The 16064-nt window shown below is 46.7% G+C and overlaps 7 protein-coding genes across 7 annotated transcripts; 3 read left to right on the plus strand and 4 right to left on the minus strand.

Moving 5' to 3' along the window:
* Positions 1–537: 537 nt before the first annotated feature.
* N7537_010928 (uncharacterized protein) lies at positions 538–2030 on the plus strand (the record flags this gene model as incomplete). The annotated part of the gene is made up of 3 exons (XM_056901982.1): positions 538–603; positions 671–1289; positions 1342–2030. 3 exons carry the CDS (start codon positions 538–540, stop codon positions 2028–2030), a joined length of 1374 nt encoding a protein of 457 aa, XP_056747269.1.
* A 680-nt stretch (positions 2031–2710) lies between these two features.
* Positions 2711–6733, minus strand: N7537_010929 (uncharacterized protein; the record flags this gene model as incomplete). Its single annotated transcript, XM_056901983.1, has 3 exons — positions 2711–2955; positions 3012–6541; positions 6654–6733. The coding sequence occupies 3 exons, from the start codon at positions 6731–6733 to the stop codon at positions 2711–2713; spliced, it is 3855 nt and encodes a 1284-aa protein (XP_056747270.1).
* A 676-nt stretch (positions 6734–7409) lies between these two features.
* N7537_010930 (uncharacterized protein) lies at positions 7410–7709 on the minus strand (the record flags this gene model as incomplete). Its single annotated transcript, XM_056901984.1, has 1 exon — positions 7410–7709. One exon carries the CDS (start codon positions 7707–7709, stop codon positions 7410–7412), a length of 300 nt encoding a protein of 99 aa, XP_056747271.1.
* A 1037-nt stretch (positions 7710–8746) lies between these two features.
* On the minus strand, positions 8747–9699 carry N7537_010931 (Tetratricopeptide-like helical; the record flags this gene model as incomplete). Its single annotated transcript, XM_056901985.1, has 4 exons — positions 8747–8754; positions 8811–9182; positions 9232–9522; positions 9561–9699. 4 exons carry the CDS (start codon positions 9697–9699, stop codon positions 8747–8749), a joined length of 810 nt encoding a protein of 269 aa, XP_056747272.1.
* Positions 9700–10467: 768 nt separating this feature from the next.
* On the minus strand, positions 10468–10692 carry N7537_010932 (Tetratricopeptide-like helical; the record flags this gene model as incomplete). Its single annotated transcript, XM_056901986.1, has 1 exon — positions 10468–10692. One exon carries the CDS (start codon positions 10690–10692, stop codon positions 10468–10470), a length of 225 nt encoding a protein of 74 aa, XP_056747273.1.
* Positions 10693–11827: 1135 nt separating this feature from the next.
* Positions 11828–13060, plus strand: N7537_010933 (SEC14 family lipid-binding protein; the record flags this gene model as incomplete). Its single annotated transcript, XM_056901987.1, has 4 exons — positions 11828–11985; positions 12039–12180; positions 12233–12622; positions 12692–13060. 4 exons carry the CDS (start codon positions 11828–11830, stop codon positions 13058–13060), a joined length of 1059 nt encoding a protein of 352 aa, XP_056747274.1.
* An 884-nt stretch (positions 13061–13944) lies between these two features.
* N7537_010934 (uncharacterized protein) lies at positions 13945–15747 on the plus strand (the record flags this gene model as incomplete). Its single annotated transcript, XM_056901988.1, has 1 exon — positions 13945–15747. The coding sequence occupies one exon, from the start codon at positions 13945–13947 to the stop codon at positions 15745–15747; it is 1803 nt and encodes a 600-aa protein (XP_056747275.1).
* Positions 15748–16064: the final 317 nt, after the last annotated feature.

The raw sequence follows: 16064 nt of genomic DNA on the forward strand, positions 1-16064 counted from the left end.
TAGTCGCATTATATATTCAACAACATTTTACACCTTTTACACCTTTTCGTTATATCTCATATTCCAATTTCAATTATTTTTACCCCTTTGGCTACAAGATCAATAAGGGGAAACATTATCTAGAAAAAAGACATCTAAATGAAATATCATGATGACTACGAACAAAGACTTAAGCGGCCATCAATTCTTCTATTTTACTCCATAACCCCTGAATTCTAGACCAATTGGATATCTCAAATTAACATTTGGTCTTCCTTCTTTTACAATACCCAATTCATATGCCCATGGCCGTGTGGAATGTCCACGGGTGGTTAGCCCGCTCAAACCCTTCCGTCTTCGGATAGCGGATATCAATGTCAACTATTCCAATTCGATCTCACATTGACGTTTTCGGATCCGTTTCGAAATTTTATTTCTCTGTCTCCCCGGAATAAGGCATGATTTACCACCAGGATTTATGTATATGTGCCAGGGGAGCTGCAGCTGCAGCATTATACTATTGACCAGTACCACCAGCAATGAACTCGTCTGCCCAATATGACCATTGTCGACCCGGCGACCAAGCAATCTGCATCTTACATCCGCCCCAGTAGCTGGGCAGATGTGAGTATTATTTCCAATCCCCCGCATGCTGTGAAACTGTCGCTTACTAGCGTGGTCGTTTCTATAGGGTCTCCGAGGAATTGCCGCCCTTTTTGTGGTCGCTAGCCATACCTGCCTCTCCTTTGCGACATATCTGATCCCGCCGTCTTTTGCGGAGACAGGAAACTCTATTTTATTTCAGCGACCATTCTTTAGACTGGTCATACAGGGCCAGGCCTGGGTAGCCATCTTCCTGGTGCTACTCGGGTTCGTGAATGCCCTAAAACCGCTCCAGCTAGCCCGACGAGGAGCTACTGCTGATGCTCTCGCTTCGCTCTCGACAGGCGCTTTCCGTCGAAAGTGGAGACTCGTTTTCCCCGCTACCCTGATGACAATTTTAGCCTGGCTTTTATGTCAGTTTGGTGGCTTCCAATTGGGTAGAAGGGTAGATGCATACTGGCTAAGAGCGACAAGTCCCCAACCAAGCTCATCTCTGGGCGCTGCCGTCGTGGATTTGATACGACAGATAGCGGGAACTTGGATGTATGGAGAAAATGCCTACGACCAACCGCAATGGGCATTACTACCCCTTTTCCGTGGCTCGCTATATGTATTCATGACCCTATTGGCTTTGGTAAATACCACGCCACTTTTCCGCCTTTGTGCGCAAATGGTCCTATACACCTATAGCTGGATAACTCTGGATGGTATGTGTGATAATATCGCAATACTAAATCCAACGCTGATAATTTATTACAGGTACTGTGGGTACGAATATTTTCGCTGGCATGATACTAGCGGAAGTATCGTTTTACAACCTAACGTCGCTACGGCCACGCCTGATCTTCAAATTCCTACCCTATGGCCTCGTCACTCTGGGCCTTTATGTCTGTTCGTACCCCGATCAATATGCCGACCAAACCGAATGGTCTTTGCAGCTTACATCACTTGCCGAAATCATCTTCCCAAAAGATGCCAACGTCAGCCGCTACTACGCCAGTCTTGGGGCTCAGATGATTTGCTTTGGGGTAATGATTTCACCCTTCATGCGACGGTTGCTCTCCCACCCCCTGCTGCTATGGCTGGGGTCAATCAGCTTCCCACTATATCTCGTCCATGGACCGCTAATGCGATCTGTTCTGGTTTATCTTCTGTATCTGCCCATGTCAATCGGCTTTGAGCCAGCTTTAAGAGCAGATGGAACACCTGACCTGGAGTCTTATATTCCAACGCCGGGTCCATTCCGACTTGGGATTATTCTGACTATGTTTTTTGTGTTCTTGCTCTATGTTGTCCAAAAGTGGACGAAGCACATAGAACCGAGGATGGGTGCACTTACAGCTGCCCTTGAGAGATTCTCCCGTTCATGGGGTAAGGATACGACGTGGACTTCAAAAGAGAAGGATGATATGCTGCCTACTGCGTCTGTTCGAGAGTTAAATATGTAGACTCTTTCTTGGGGTCGTTATTGTTTCTTGGTATTTGGGAAGGTTTGGACTGAATGGAGCTATGACACTATGTATGAATTGAACTTTCTTCGCTGTTTCTGCCATACAAGCCAAGAATCAGCATACTCACAGCACTGGGGTCATTTACGTTCAATCCAAAATCTTAACTAAAACATAGAAAATTGTCCAGACATTGCAGTCAATTTTCAAGCTATATTTCAAAAGCAGCGAAGGAATAGTTCGCAGACTTCCATATTGTTACCAATCAAATAAACCCCGAAAAAGAACATCGCTCGCAGAATCTTCGGCCTACATGTCTGGAATACAGACTTAGAGTAACTCCATCTTGTCAACGGTCTAGGACAAAAGAGTCAACATCTCCAAAATACCCGATCGTAGTATAACCTTTGGATCAGTACTATCACGCCATCTAATAAAAACTGACCACTAGGAAGAGTTCGTTTTGATGACAGAGGAGGAATTGGCTGTGATCAATAGGAGAGTTGTACTTTACTGCGTATATCGTTATATGTACAAATATAGAACATGCTGGTTGAGCGTGGTATATTGACATGAGCTGTTTGGAGGGCTTCGGCAGGGAGATTGGTGTAAATGGATGATGTTCTTACATCCAAGAGCGCAAATATCTGGCACATTGATTGGGGTTGAATCATTGATTACTACTCTTGCCAAAGTGCATGGGTCGGGGGCATTATGCCTTTGATTACTGGCACTAGGCTGTTCAGCCGTATGGGTTTGGTGAGGAATAAATCCATACCAGACCCAATCGCATCGCGTTGAGTGTCGGCTTGCGCGACGCCAGTCAAGGCAGCAATCGTGACACGGAATGTCGTTTCTAGTGTTTTCTCAAACTCGCGAATTCGCCTAGTGGATTCTAGGCCGTCCATGATTGGCATGGAGATATCTGTTCGGGGCATTAGATTATCAAACCACATTCAGGTTAATCCTCCAAGAACCTACCCATAAAAATCATCCCAATAACAGAGGAATTAGCCTTAAAAGCCTCGAGGGCCTCTTCTCCATTTTGCGCAACAACGTAATCACAGTTCAACTTCTTCATAAAAGCAATGAGAAGTCTGAGATTGATATCATTGTCATCCACAAGAAGAATGGTTGTGGGAAGGTTGGATACGGGGTCGGTTTCCGTTTCAATGGGTGTATCGTGACTGGTGGTAGCGACTTCTTCAGATGGAGGAAGACGGTCATGAACATCCCCCTCAGAGAGTTTCATCGATTCGAGCGTCCCTATCGATGGGTGACTGTATGCTTCTGTGTCTACTACCACTTTGATAGTGGGTTGGTCGCTGGCCTCTCCATTTGATGGTAGACTAACAAACAAGTCCATTTTAGGCTCATTGGTGCCGACATTGACCGGAAAGCCTGCTGAGTCGTCCGGTATGTTTTCTTCGCCCTCGAGCGAATCAAACAGTAGCTGCTGACGATTAATACACATTTGTAATGTTTTTGCCAACTTGCGCGGTCCGCATGGTTGGCTAATGAACTCAAGCACATGTGCATCTCCACGATCTTGAGCCCTGACTGACATCGAGTGCGCGGTCCTCGGAGATGGGCATACTACAATGACAGGCGAAGGAAATTGAGCACCTGGACTGGGCGCAATAGACCTGATCTCCTCATTCCCTATATCCATATATTCGTGAGAGGATATGTATAAGTCGCAATGGGGGATTTGTGCTTGTGAAGGCCCGACTAAAAGGACTTCCATGGAGAACCAGTCTTGACACAGCTTCTGTAACGATGTGCATACAGATGTGTCAAATGCAGAAGTTCCGAGACCTAATATCCCAATCGTCTTCGCGCATGCAAGCTTCTGCGTCATCGTGATGGGAGAAGGACTATTCAACTTGTCGAGGTTGTCAAGAGCAGACGCATGATTAAGGGTCACGGTTGCCACGACTTCAGTGCCGACATTCTTCTCGGAGTTGACTTGGATATCACCGCCGAGCGATAAGAGTATTCGTCGTGTGATGCTCAACCCAAGGCCATTGCCGGTTGTCATGCTATCTTCTTGTGAGAAAGCAGTAAACAGTCCATTTTTTAGAAAATCCGGGTCAATCCCAGATCCAGTGTCCTTTACAGTCACTGTGATCACTGAGCTTGTGATCTCGCCACTTTTTCTGAATTTTGCTGGAGAGGCCTTCATAGAGATGTAGATATACCCATTTTGAGTGAATTTCAAGGCATTCCCGAAGATATTCGTGAGGATGACATGCCAAGCTCCAGGCTGCGTTGAAAATTTCCAACTGGGGCTGTGGTCAATATCCAAAACCACCTTGACTCCACCCCGTACATCAGGAAGTTTGCTATCCAAGGCAGAAGTGTCGGCGATGCCCCGAAGAGGGGACCGTGAACTGCTAAAGAAGGAATAACCAGCGAAGACCGTTTCAACTGCGTCTTCTAAGGTAACATCAAGTTCCACACAAGTGTCGACATCACTTTTTCCAGAATGCGAAGAAAGGCAGGCGGTGGCCACTTTCTGGTCGACAGGAATTTTATGAATACCGCCAACGGGGGTTTTAGCGACAGAGTTTGGTCGAACATCATTGATACTAGCATGCTCGAGGAGTTGATTGATCGAGCCTAGTAGTGTGTATGCACAAGAAGAAATCGTATGAATGAATCCTCGTTGTAGCGCATCCATAACAGTGTCATTCAAGAGCTCCGCCGTTCCAAAAATGCCATGCAGAGGGGATCGAAGTTCATGACTGAGTCCTGATAGCAAGTCTGATTTTGCCCGATCGGCGAAATGAGCGCCAAGTCGGTGCACTTCTGCCATGACACTAGTTCCAAATGTCAAGAGAAATGCTAACTCATCATTCGAAGTGAAGACACGGTAGGGTGCTTTTGTCCACGCCAGAGCCCCCGAGTACCATCTACCCTTGTGTGAATCCCACAAAGGCGAGAATATGATGCTTCGAGACTCGGGGGCGAGTTGGAGTAAGCTCTGGGCGTCCTGGCGCTCAAGCGAATTTCGTGTTTTTTTGTACTTCTTGCCACCAGGACGTCGCAAAAATCGTTTGATAATGCCATCACTCGTATCATCAGATGAGATCGTTCCATCTTCACCAAAATTGAAAATCTTCCCTCGAGGATATCGGTGCAAAAGCCCTCCAAGAAATGACTCTGATAATGCGATTTTGTTATCGTCCATCAACTGATCATTGACGCTAGAGGAATTCGAAGTGGCAAATCCGAGTATTTCGCACGGGTTCAGCGTGGCTTTGCCTGAGTTTGCAGCCTGTTCTGGATCAAAAACATCTTCGAACAAACGTTGGGGGGAGCTTCGAGATGGTGCCTCATCACCCGAAGAACAGCTTTCAAAACAACTACCTTCCGTGTCAGACTCCGCATTATTCACTAAAGCTTCCTGGGAACCGAAATTGGCATTGAAAAAGACAACTGCCTCAATTTCGATACTCTCGCGGATGAGATTGGCTGCACGTCCAAATGTTTCATTCACTTTGGCAGTATAATCATCCTTCGGTGATTGCTGCCTTGACTGATCATTCCCAATTGGCATGGTCGCTTGAGATGCTTCTTTGAGTTTCGATAAAGCCTTAGCATCTCTCTTGCTGCTGGTTGAGTTGGAAAGTGACTGATATTTCTCCCTATTACCGTGCAGAGCTTTGTTTCTAGGGATATGAAGATTGTATGGACGGAAAGGCAGGTGGCTTGGTGTTCCATTCTGAGCGACGCCCTGGGCCGCATTATGCGAAATTTGCTTCTCTTGCTGTTGTCGATTGACATGCCCCTCTGCATGGTCCATTCCACCAGATGTTGCTTGAGGAACGTTGGTGTCGACAACCCATGAGTTGCGCAGGCTACCTTTTCCCTCCACAAAACTTCCAAGGCCAACCATCATGCGCTCACTGCGGAAATGCTGGTTTTTTGAGTGACTGGTTCCTAGATAATCCATCACTGTAGCGGCAATATCAACCAGGAACTGGAGTGACCCAGCGTCCAGGGGCTCGTGAGGTTGGTCGTCCAAGATCGTATAGGCTCCAATCACCACGCCTTTCGGACTGATGATAGGGCTCGATGCGAGAAACCGAATTTTTGGGAATGTAGTCACATCTGGATGGTCCTTGAATGCATTATGTTTGGCAAGATCGGGTACAACAAAGACGTTGTCCCTGGCGTTTGACACATTTGGCATAGAATTCATAACCGATTTACACAGGCTGCGGTCATATGACATAGTAGAGCTCCCGACCCAAAGCTCATCCCGCGCATCATCGTTGCCATCATTCTGCAGGCTTAGGGTTCGAGTGGCTTCGGTGAGGACGTGTTGCTCCTTTCGGCCGAAAAGCGAGATCAACGAACGCTGCGCATCCAGTCGTAAGGTGCCCAGTTGGGCGAATGCCGTAAGAACGGGGTCTGCCGAGGATCTAGCGACATGGTCTTTTGACAGTGTAGTAGGCCCGACGTGTTGTAGCGCGTGTGGTTTGCGATGGTACGGCGGTAAATACCTGGGGAAACAAGCGGCACGGTTAGCCTACGGGGCCCTCGGTCGAGTGTTATGGATCGCAAGTCCGATGGTCAAGTACAACGTTGTGTTTACGAACGAAGGTGGTAAATTACTTATAAAATTCTCGCTCTCTGGAGGTGCCAAAGTTGGCATGATACTTTTGAGCGTGTTGTGATGTGATTGGAAGTGACATTGCGTCCGCAACAGGTCCGAGATCTCCAATGCCAAAGACAAAACATATGATTTCTCCTTGCAAGAAAGCAAGAATGCACCCTTAAGACTCAGAAAAGAAGTAGAGAAAGAAAGAAGCTTAGCGGCGCACACAAACTTACCACAAGCTTTCGATCTTGGAAAGTTAGAACTCCCAAGGTTTAAAGATTAGACTCGGTCTGGGCCAATAGATTAGATAAGCCGTGCCACGGGAAGGGAAAGGTTAGCAAAAGCCAGCCAATCAGAGTTCATGAAGAGGTTTAACCCCACTCTATAAATGTGTTGTGATTGGCTAAATTGGGCGTAGAAGCCATGTCTATGGTGTGACTACCCAATGTTGAGGTCTACAAGTTAGTATATGAGATCATGAAGCGGAGTGTGATGATATTGTAGTGTAGTGAGCTATATAGGTAAACCTTAGCACGGGGACGAGTCTATACACCTACTGTCTAGATGTAACAAACCATTTCTAGAATCATTCTTCATTTCAAAGGCCTGAGATTCAAGTGCTAGCTAAAAGATAGCCGTGAATGTCAAACCAAACCCATCCTATTTGACATCAACCCCTGAAGATCAAACCAAACAAATATCCCCATTTCCCAGAATCCCACCACAGCCTTCATCTTCATACAGATCCATCATAAGTGATAATAGATAGCCTAGCTATCACAAGACGAAACACGGAAGCTACCCATGCCCTTGCTCAAAGAGTGGTCATTCCAGTCATCAGATGCAATTCCAATCTGGTTGCTGCAAGAGCTGTCGCTGTAGACACGAAGAACACAATCAGACCACAAGTCGTTATTCCAGTCAATGGTGTCACCGCCCTTGCAGGAGGACTTGGTGCAGCCCTTGTTGTCTTCCCCGTCCCACTGCCCACTGCAGGTGGAGAAGATCCAGGCGTTGGCCATGGGGAGAACGGCAGCGATGGCAGCGATGGTGGCGGCGGTGAACTTCATATTTTTAGGAAGTTGGAGTCGGGTTTGAACGGTGGATGGGTCAAATAGAGAGTTGACAATGTAGATGTGGATAGAATGTTTGGTATTGAGATAGAGATGGTGATTTGGTTGTGTTGTAGTGGATGATTGAGTGTATCAGCGAGGACAAGTGGTTGTTTATATAGCTTCTTAGATGGCATTGAGCCTGCTATTAATAGAGCGAAAGATTCAACTCCATAGATGCCAATGCTCGTATCGTACCGAGTGAAATCAGAATAGAAACTAATATGAGAGATCAACATCGTCGACAGGGCTATGATTCCAACCCTGAAGGTTGAATACGATAACTATTACTACATACTTAGTGGATGACACTGACGATTGGTACTTAGTCCGCTGTTGATATGGTGGAGGTTCTGTCGATCAAAACTGAACATGGTTCTTTTGCTATAAGAGCTATTGGGGAATAGATCATCTGGGGATTCTCGTATTCTCGTTTTGAGACCCATCTACTATAGTGTGAAGCAAAAGAGACTATTCTCAGATGACATTTCGGCCATGCCACTCGCCGAATAAGTCTACTCCTAATACGAAGACTCTGCTAAGATATCATGTCTAGGAAAATACCAGATAACGTATGAGAATCGTGCAGATGTTTATCTCAGGTATGGCCCTGGGTCTATTTCTGGAGTTAGAGTTAGCCCCCGCATAAATGATCGACAGGTTCTATGGCACCAACCAATATAGCAATATTTGCGGACGATCAATCTCGTATATTTTCAGCCAAGATCTGGCTGAGCAGTCTGCTTCTCTTGGTATCTCGTATTCGTGAGGCTAAAGAGGTGTGAAGTGAATATTGATCTTGATGAAAGACTGAATGGTACCGTTATCCTACACCAGGTAATTATTTTGGATTCAATCCATGAACTTTATCACAAATATTTCTCTCGAGGTTTCCTTCACACAACTTGGTAAAACAGGGCTCGTCAAACTCCGTGTAGTGGCACTCTCTGCACATGTAAATATGATCTGGGTACGGGAAAGAAGTATCGCAGCCCTCACATTCCTGCCACAAGGTACCTTTTTGTTTTTGAAATTTGGTACCTGGATTGATCTCCTCACCGTCATATGAAACAATCAACAACCAAGCTACGAGACAGTCTGCATTCTGGCCCGCGAACATGAGATATATCGCCAAGCCCTGATATCCCTGCCAGCCATTCAACGGATCATCACCGAAGAGAATATCGATATTGCGTTTGATGTAAGTACGCAGGGTATCTTTGACTTCTTGTTCATCACCTTGAGGAGCGTGGAATCTTGCGATAAATTCTTTTGGGTAGGTTGCAAGGCGCTCCTCGTTGTCAACGTATATTGGCTTGAATGCGGCCAGCTGATCCAACTGCTCTAGGTAGGTAGGTGCGGTACTGTCGTCCCGCAACACCTTATGGAAACAGCCGTTCGCGTGTTGTGCACAGACGAGGCCTTTTGTGACTGAGAAGTACCACTCGCTTGGGATTTCGTCAATCTGTCGGATGCGTACCCATTGGTCGATGGTAAATTCCCTTCTCTCGACATTCTCGGCAAAGGTGCGCAAGATTATGCATGAGAACCTCTTGGCAGGTTCGATGGAATATTTCCTCTTCTGTGTCACTCTCATTGGTTGCTTTGGCGAGCCGCTCTTTGGCGGCAACAATGGCTGCCTGATAGCTTTCAAAGATAGCATCAAAGGTCTTATTATCAGATACCAGAGCCATAATTGCCTGGTGGTACTCCTCATTGGCGTGGTGCTCGTGAAATGCCTGCGTTCGCCTGTCTAGGCCGGTTAAATTGTCTATAGAGACATTGAGTGAGGCAGAAATTTGAGCAGACCCTCGCTGTTTTTGTCTTTGGAGAAGTGTATCATCATCTCTAACACAGCGTGGTAGTCATTCGGATAATTTCGCACTATTTCTTCGTATATGGCAAACGCTTTGTCGCTGTGTCCCAACTCCTCGTTGTACCTCGCCATATCGCGGTTTATGTCTACCAACATATGATCATAATTGCGTGCCTCCCCACACTTGATGTATTTCTTGCAGCTTCTATTGTCTCAGTAGCAAGCAAGTACTCCTTTTGGCAGGAATATGCGGTCGCAGACCCCATTGCGAGAGCCAGTTATACTCTTTGAGCGAGCACGAGAGCTTGGAATGTTCAATGGAATCAGAGTATTCTATATTATTCCCTTAATGTGCGCTCTAGGTTGCAAATCTCGTGTCCTAGACTATCCAGTCCAAGCTTCTGTGGAGCCCACTCAGCCGCATACGAAACTTGGGAGGAGTCGATACTCACGGGTGTCGGATCACTGATTGATCTTTTGATTTGGGGATTTTTGCGGTTCCCAGCCTGATGAATCAATTAGTTTAAAAGATCTCCAATGTCATCCAGGAAGCTCGGGGCTTGGAGTGAAGAGAAGACAACGCATGTGAGAAGATTCAGGTCAGAGATGTCTCCTTCGCTGAGTGTCTCATTCAGGAGTTCAATATTTCTCGCGATAGCGTCGGATTCCTTGCCCCCTGAGCGGAATAGAATATCCCTGGTTTCACCAGGTCGATGTTTCCGCTGATTTCATGCAGCAGGTGGCCGATATTGACAAAGTCGCCATGGGTCTGGGTCTTTAAATTTTGTAAGATCTTGTCTCGAAGAGAAGACCTCTGATGAAAAGCCGCTCGGAATCTCCATCTTCTTCGCACGGTCAATAATAAGCTTCTTCACTTCATTGTTGTGTTCGCATGCCACATCAATTATCGATATTCCTCCACCAAGCCGACCTTTGGCCTTGCTCATTTGTTTCATTCCGCGCAGTGATAACCATGCGGGGCTTGAAGTTTGACCGGGTTCTAGAGGTAGCCAGTAATTCCTCCAAAATGTGGACAAACTCCTCCAGTTCGCTCTTCTCTATCTGATCAATGCCATCCAGGAGGAGGAAGGCTGAGTTACTCTTGTACAATTTGGAGATATACATGATACTACTACACAGCAGTACTATCATCTCCTAGGGGCCTCGAGGATGGGGCTTCTCATAGGAAGCATTATACATTGGCCCTGTACCCTAAGCTGACTAGTGGGGGGGAAGCCCTTATACCTCTGAAGTGATATTCCTCTTAATATAGAGGGGCAAACTCACGATTTAACCCAATATCTGCTACTAAGGCAATTCATCCTATTCTTTCTCCTGGGCTTTGATTGGCCATTTATACCCAGAATGTTAAAGATCCATTGATAGTGGTGTTGGTGAGAAGGCGCTTTATCTTCTTGAATAGTTGTGTCTAGTTATACACCCCCATTACATGCTAATGTTTTATTTGAAAAAGCAAATAAAAGTCCGGGACAAACCCTTTGAGATGGACCTCTGTACCACCTATAGGGGGCGTGCGTAGCTGCTTTGAGCCTTAGTGCTCACATAAGATGCATGCAATGTCTAACTATGTTGTAGTAGTTAACTAATGTCAGCATATAACTAACTAGTTATTGATGGCCTACCCCTTTACTGACATATAGAAATTGATCGCCTAAGCTTGTAATAGATGGATTTTCCATTAGACATATCACATCCCTCGTCATCTCGCACAATTGAAGTGTTAGGAGTTTTTGGCAAATTTGACAGAAATCTGTGGTACGAACAATATATGATATGGATGACCGACGTTGAGAACTCTGACAAAAACCCGCTATTTCAACAATCTGTGCGAACATCGATGACTAACTGTGTTATGTACTTTTGTATGGTATGCTTGGTACCAAGTGTCGCATGATTTTCTGTGTGGAATACCCTGTTCCAACCATGTACTCGACTTAGTATTCGACACAATTGATAAATTGGCGGGCGATTTATAGCCTGGATTTCAATTTAACGTCAATTTGGGAAACTCCAGCCCCCTGTAAGCCGCCAATGGCGCCCATATCAGCCAGCTAGGCGGGCCGAGTATCCTGCGCGGGGTATGGCCATGTGTCACCTTGCAGATTATCGTGGTCGCGTAACAGCTTCGCACAACATTAATTACATGACACTCTAGATCCTCCCGAGGTCGTTGACAGTAGCACCACTTTAGAACTCGTACAATTTGTTCAAATTCTTATAATTCTCGAATACTTTCCTCATGGCCGCTAGTCAACCAAACATCGGCATTCCCCCTGAGCATGAGGCTTCGTTCGAAGCTTTCACTCAATCTACTCAGGAAAAGGGGTTGTTGGATCGGCCCGAGAGTCTGGAAACCCGGGATCTGTGCGACGGGCTATCAGATCCTCCCACCCTTCTGTACGTCATATACACGAAATCTAGTTTGTTCCTATTAGTGCTAACCCCACTAGGCGATTCCTAGTCGCCCGTCGATTTGACCCCGATGATGCTCTCAAGCAGTTCCAGGAGGCATGCAAATTCCGTGAAGAGAAGCGTATCCTCAGGCTTTACGATTTAATCGACATTGCCGATTTCGAGGAGGCTCGTCAAATTGTGAGTATTAGTTGATGCTGAGAGTATTAATATATGCTGATATGTCCTTTAGTACCCCCATTGGACTGGTCGTAGGGACAAAAAAGGGCTACCCATTATCATGCTCGACTTAGATTGTCTTGACAAAGATGCCGTTGCACGCTGGGAAACGACGCGGAAAAACAGTCGCTGGATAAATTCCCAATCCGAAAAAGTCGAAAAACCAACTCCCGACATGTTGCAACTGGCCTCTGTATACCATGAAAGTCTCGTTCGGTTCATCCTTCCGCTTTGCTCGATGATGACAGACAGGCCGAACCCTTCAGTTCCGGTGACCAATTCGATCTATCTTGTGGATGCGTCCAATTTGAGCTTAAAGCAAGCATGGGGGTTGAGATTCTTTGCCCAAGAGATCAGTGGGCTGTTGTCGACATGTTACCCAGAGACTATTCAACGTGCCTTTGTAGGTTGCTGATTTATCTGGCTCAATGGCATTGTACTAGTGGATACCTATTAATGATTATTATAACAGGTATGCAATGCGCCCTCGTATTTTAGCACAATCTGGAGGTACGTCAAGGGCTATATCGACCCTCATACTGCAGAAAAGATCGAGGTGCTCATGGGTCCGGAGGTCCTTCCCACCCTCAGAGAGTATATGGACGATGCCAGCATTCCAGCCAAGTTTGGAGGTAAATTTGAATTTACCAATGGAATGCTGCCGGATCTCGACGATAATATCCAGCAGCTTATGAACCCAGATTCGTCCAAGCCCCTGCCTCCTGGGCCCATAAAATGGATCCAAGACTCAGATGGTAGACAAACTGCATTGGCTGTTGGCAGCAATGCTGGATCTGAGAGAAACGATAAGATCGCAATACTTGATCGAGTTGGGCAATAACTTCAATGTTCACTAGATTGATTGTTTTGGAGACCGATGAGATATAGAATGCCTCAGGCCTTATTAATGCTGCCTGAGGCAGAGCGGTCTTCACTGACCGTTAGCTCCAACCTTCTCGTGTATTGAGTTTTACGACTTGGGACTGTGGAGACGAATAAAGGGGGAAATGAATGACAGCATGTCCAAAGAGGAAAAAAAAAAAAAGAAAAAGAAAACTGGAGATTCGAAAACCGGAAACTGAGTTTATCTTGTAAAGCGGTTGCGACATGACGCTATGAGGTCATGTGTCATGTAACCGTAGGTCCAACCGCCTCTTGGCAAATTAAATTAGTTCCAATCATGCCCAATAATTTAGGTACATGATATTTATTCTATACTTCATATTGCCAAGTTGACTTCCGTAGAGCATATTGGAATAAGATCAAATAAGACAAAATAAGGATTGCAGAGAACGTGGTGGTCCCCACCGGATGCACAGACTGGATGATCTCTATCTTAGAGCAACATGGATCCTCTCTAGACCCACGGAGCCACGCTTTCTTGGACGAGCATTTCCTATTCCGGCTAGGTAAATGTCCATGTTTCCCCGTCACGGAGTAGGTTGAATCGGCTTTTCAATCTGTCTTGCGCTTCTTTTTCTCCTTGTCCTTCTGCTTGTCCTGATCGACGACTGTTTTGAATATGAATGCGTGAACTTCATATACTCGTGCGCCCCTTAACGTTATACTTTGAGCCCTAGTCATCACGAGGCTAGTACCCCCAAACCGGGAAATTAGTCCTAAGGGGCGGTATGATCGCACCGAGCTGCCAGCTTGCGATTATCACGGACGAGATTTATACACACCCAAGCTGCAAAGCCTGTTAAGGAAATATCCGCGTTCAGGATGCCGCACATGATGACGACATTCAACTCACGCGCAGGCCGACTCGCGGTGCTCGCAGTCTTTTTTATCCTTGCCCTTATCTGGATTTTGCCGAGACAGGAGGCCCAAGTATCTCCAACCTTCTATGCTGGGAATGGATACAATAGCAGTCACCCTATCGACGCTCTGATCGATACCGCGGAGACCGATCTCCACGAACTCTTAGGAACCCAGGCGCACGACCTCCAAACCGCCGCAGAACAATATCGAGCGCGCCGCGGAAGACATCCTCCTCCGGGATTTGGAGAATGGTACAAGTTCGCAAAGTCAAAAGACTCATTGATCATTGAAGAATTTTTCGATCAGATCTATCACGACCTGACTCCATACTGGGCTCTCGAGCCGAAGGAATTGCGTCGACAGGCTAAAAGCATCCCGACCCGTATCACCATTCGCAACAAAATTGCGATATTGAAAACCGATGAGCCCAGAAATTGGATGGACTCATGGTATGATCTGGTCGCCAAATTGGAGGACGGACTTCCCGACCTTGATATGCCGATCAATGTCATGGATGAGACCCGACTCGTCGTCCCCTGGGAGGAAATCAACGAATACCTGCAGGAGGAGCAAGCAAACCGCGTTATGATGAATCCGAGCCATGTCATCTCCGAATACATGTCTTTGGTCGATTCGGATCACGATGACCTGGAACCCTACGATCCTAGTTTTACAGTTCCAGGCGAGGGAGGATACTGGGAGATGGCTCGGGTTGGCTGCCCGCCTGGAAGCCCTGCACGCAACATCACCCTGCCCAAGGTGGATTTCAGTACTCCTCCTTGGGAATATGATAATTTCGAGAGAATGTCATACCACGGTTATGTATCAAACTATACGCTGACCAAGGACCCGTGTGTGCGCCCAGAGATGCAAGTCTTGCATGGAACCTTCCTTGAGCCAATCTCTGTTTCAACCTCGCACAAGCTCATGCCACTGTTCGGTGGGTCCAAGCTACCAATGAACAATGAGATTCTTCTTCCCCCAGCGATGTACTGGGCACAGAACGACCATTATTCCGGTGGAGAAACGGAACACGGTGGTTCCTGGGCATCGAAATCAAACAAGGCTGTATGGCGAGGTGCTGCTACCGGAGGCCGAGCCCGAGAGCCCAACTGGACGGGCTTCCAGAGACACCGATTCATGTCGATGATGAACGCGACATCAGTGTCTCAGGCCGAGAAGAACCAAAGCCATGGTGTCAACTTCAGACTTCCAAACTATGCCGATTACAAGTTGAAGGGCGATGGTTTTATCCCGCAGCTTCTCTCAGAACATACTGACACGGGGTTCAACCACCTGGTTTGCACTCCTTATATTGAATCGGACCCGACCTGCCCGTACCTCGATCCATATTTCGAGGTCGCACCTGGCATGCCAATGAAGCAGATGTACAACTTCAAGTATCTACCCGATCTTGACGGGAACTCGTTCAGTGGCCGGTACCGTGGATTTATGTTGTCCACTTCGCTCCCTATCAAAGCTACTATCTACAATGAGTGGCACGACTCGCGACTGATCCCTTGGATACACTTTGTCCCTATGGATACCACCTACCTCGACTTTTATGGAATTATGGCTTATTTCCTCGGCGGACGGGACAAGGTAGCCCGTAAGATTGCCCTCGCTGGGAAAGCCTGGGGCGAGAAGGTCCTCCGACGGGAGGACATGGAAATCTACACATACCGACTTCTCTTGGAATATGCACGCATTTGTGATGATCGGAGGGAATTCCTGGGTTATGTCGACGATCTCAAGATGAGTTAATTGCGACCATTGAGGAATTGGTCTCGGTACGCATATGTGTAAATCCACGCCTACGGTCAACCCTCCAGAGTTCTCAGCAGCAGCAGAGTTGATTTGTCGGACGTGATCATCAAACTTTCTTCAAGACAGGAAACATATGGTCTTTCCTGGGTCCTCACTTGGCGGCCCATCGTAGGAGTCCCCAACTGCTTGGGGTTTCTTAGCTTCGCCCTCTGGGCACTGGTCTCGATGTCTCCATTCCGGCATCATTGGCACTTTCCTTTCAGACTTCGGTCTTTCTCTTTCGACCTACCTTGTGTCCTATTTTCATGTCATGT

Source organism: Penicillium hordei, assembly GCF_028827395.1.
Source record: "Penicillium hordei strain IBT 12815 chromosome Unknown utg000006l_segment0_segment0, whole genome shotgun sequence".
NCBI classification, from domain to species: domain Eukaryota; kingdom Fungi; phylum Ascomycota; class Eurotiomycetes; order Eurotiales; family Aspergillaceae; genus Penicillium; species Penicillium hordei.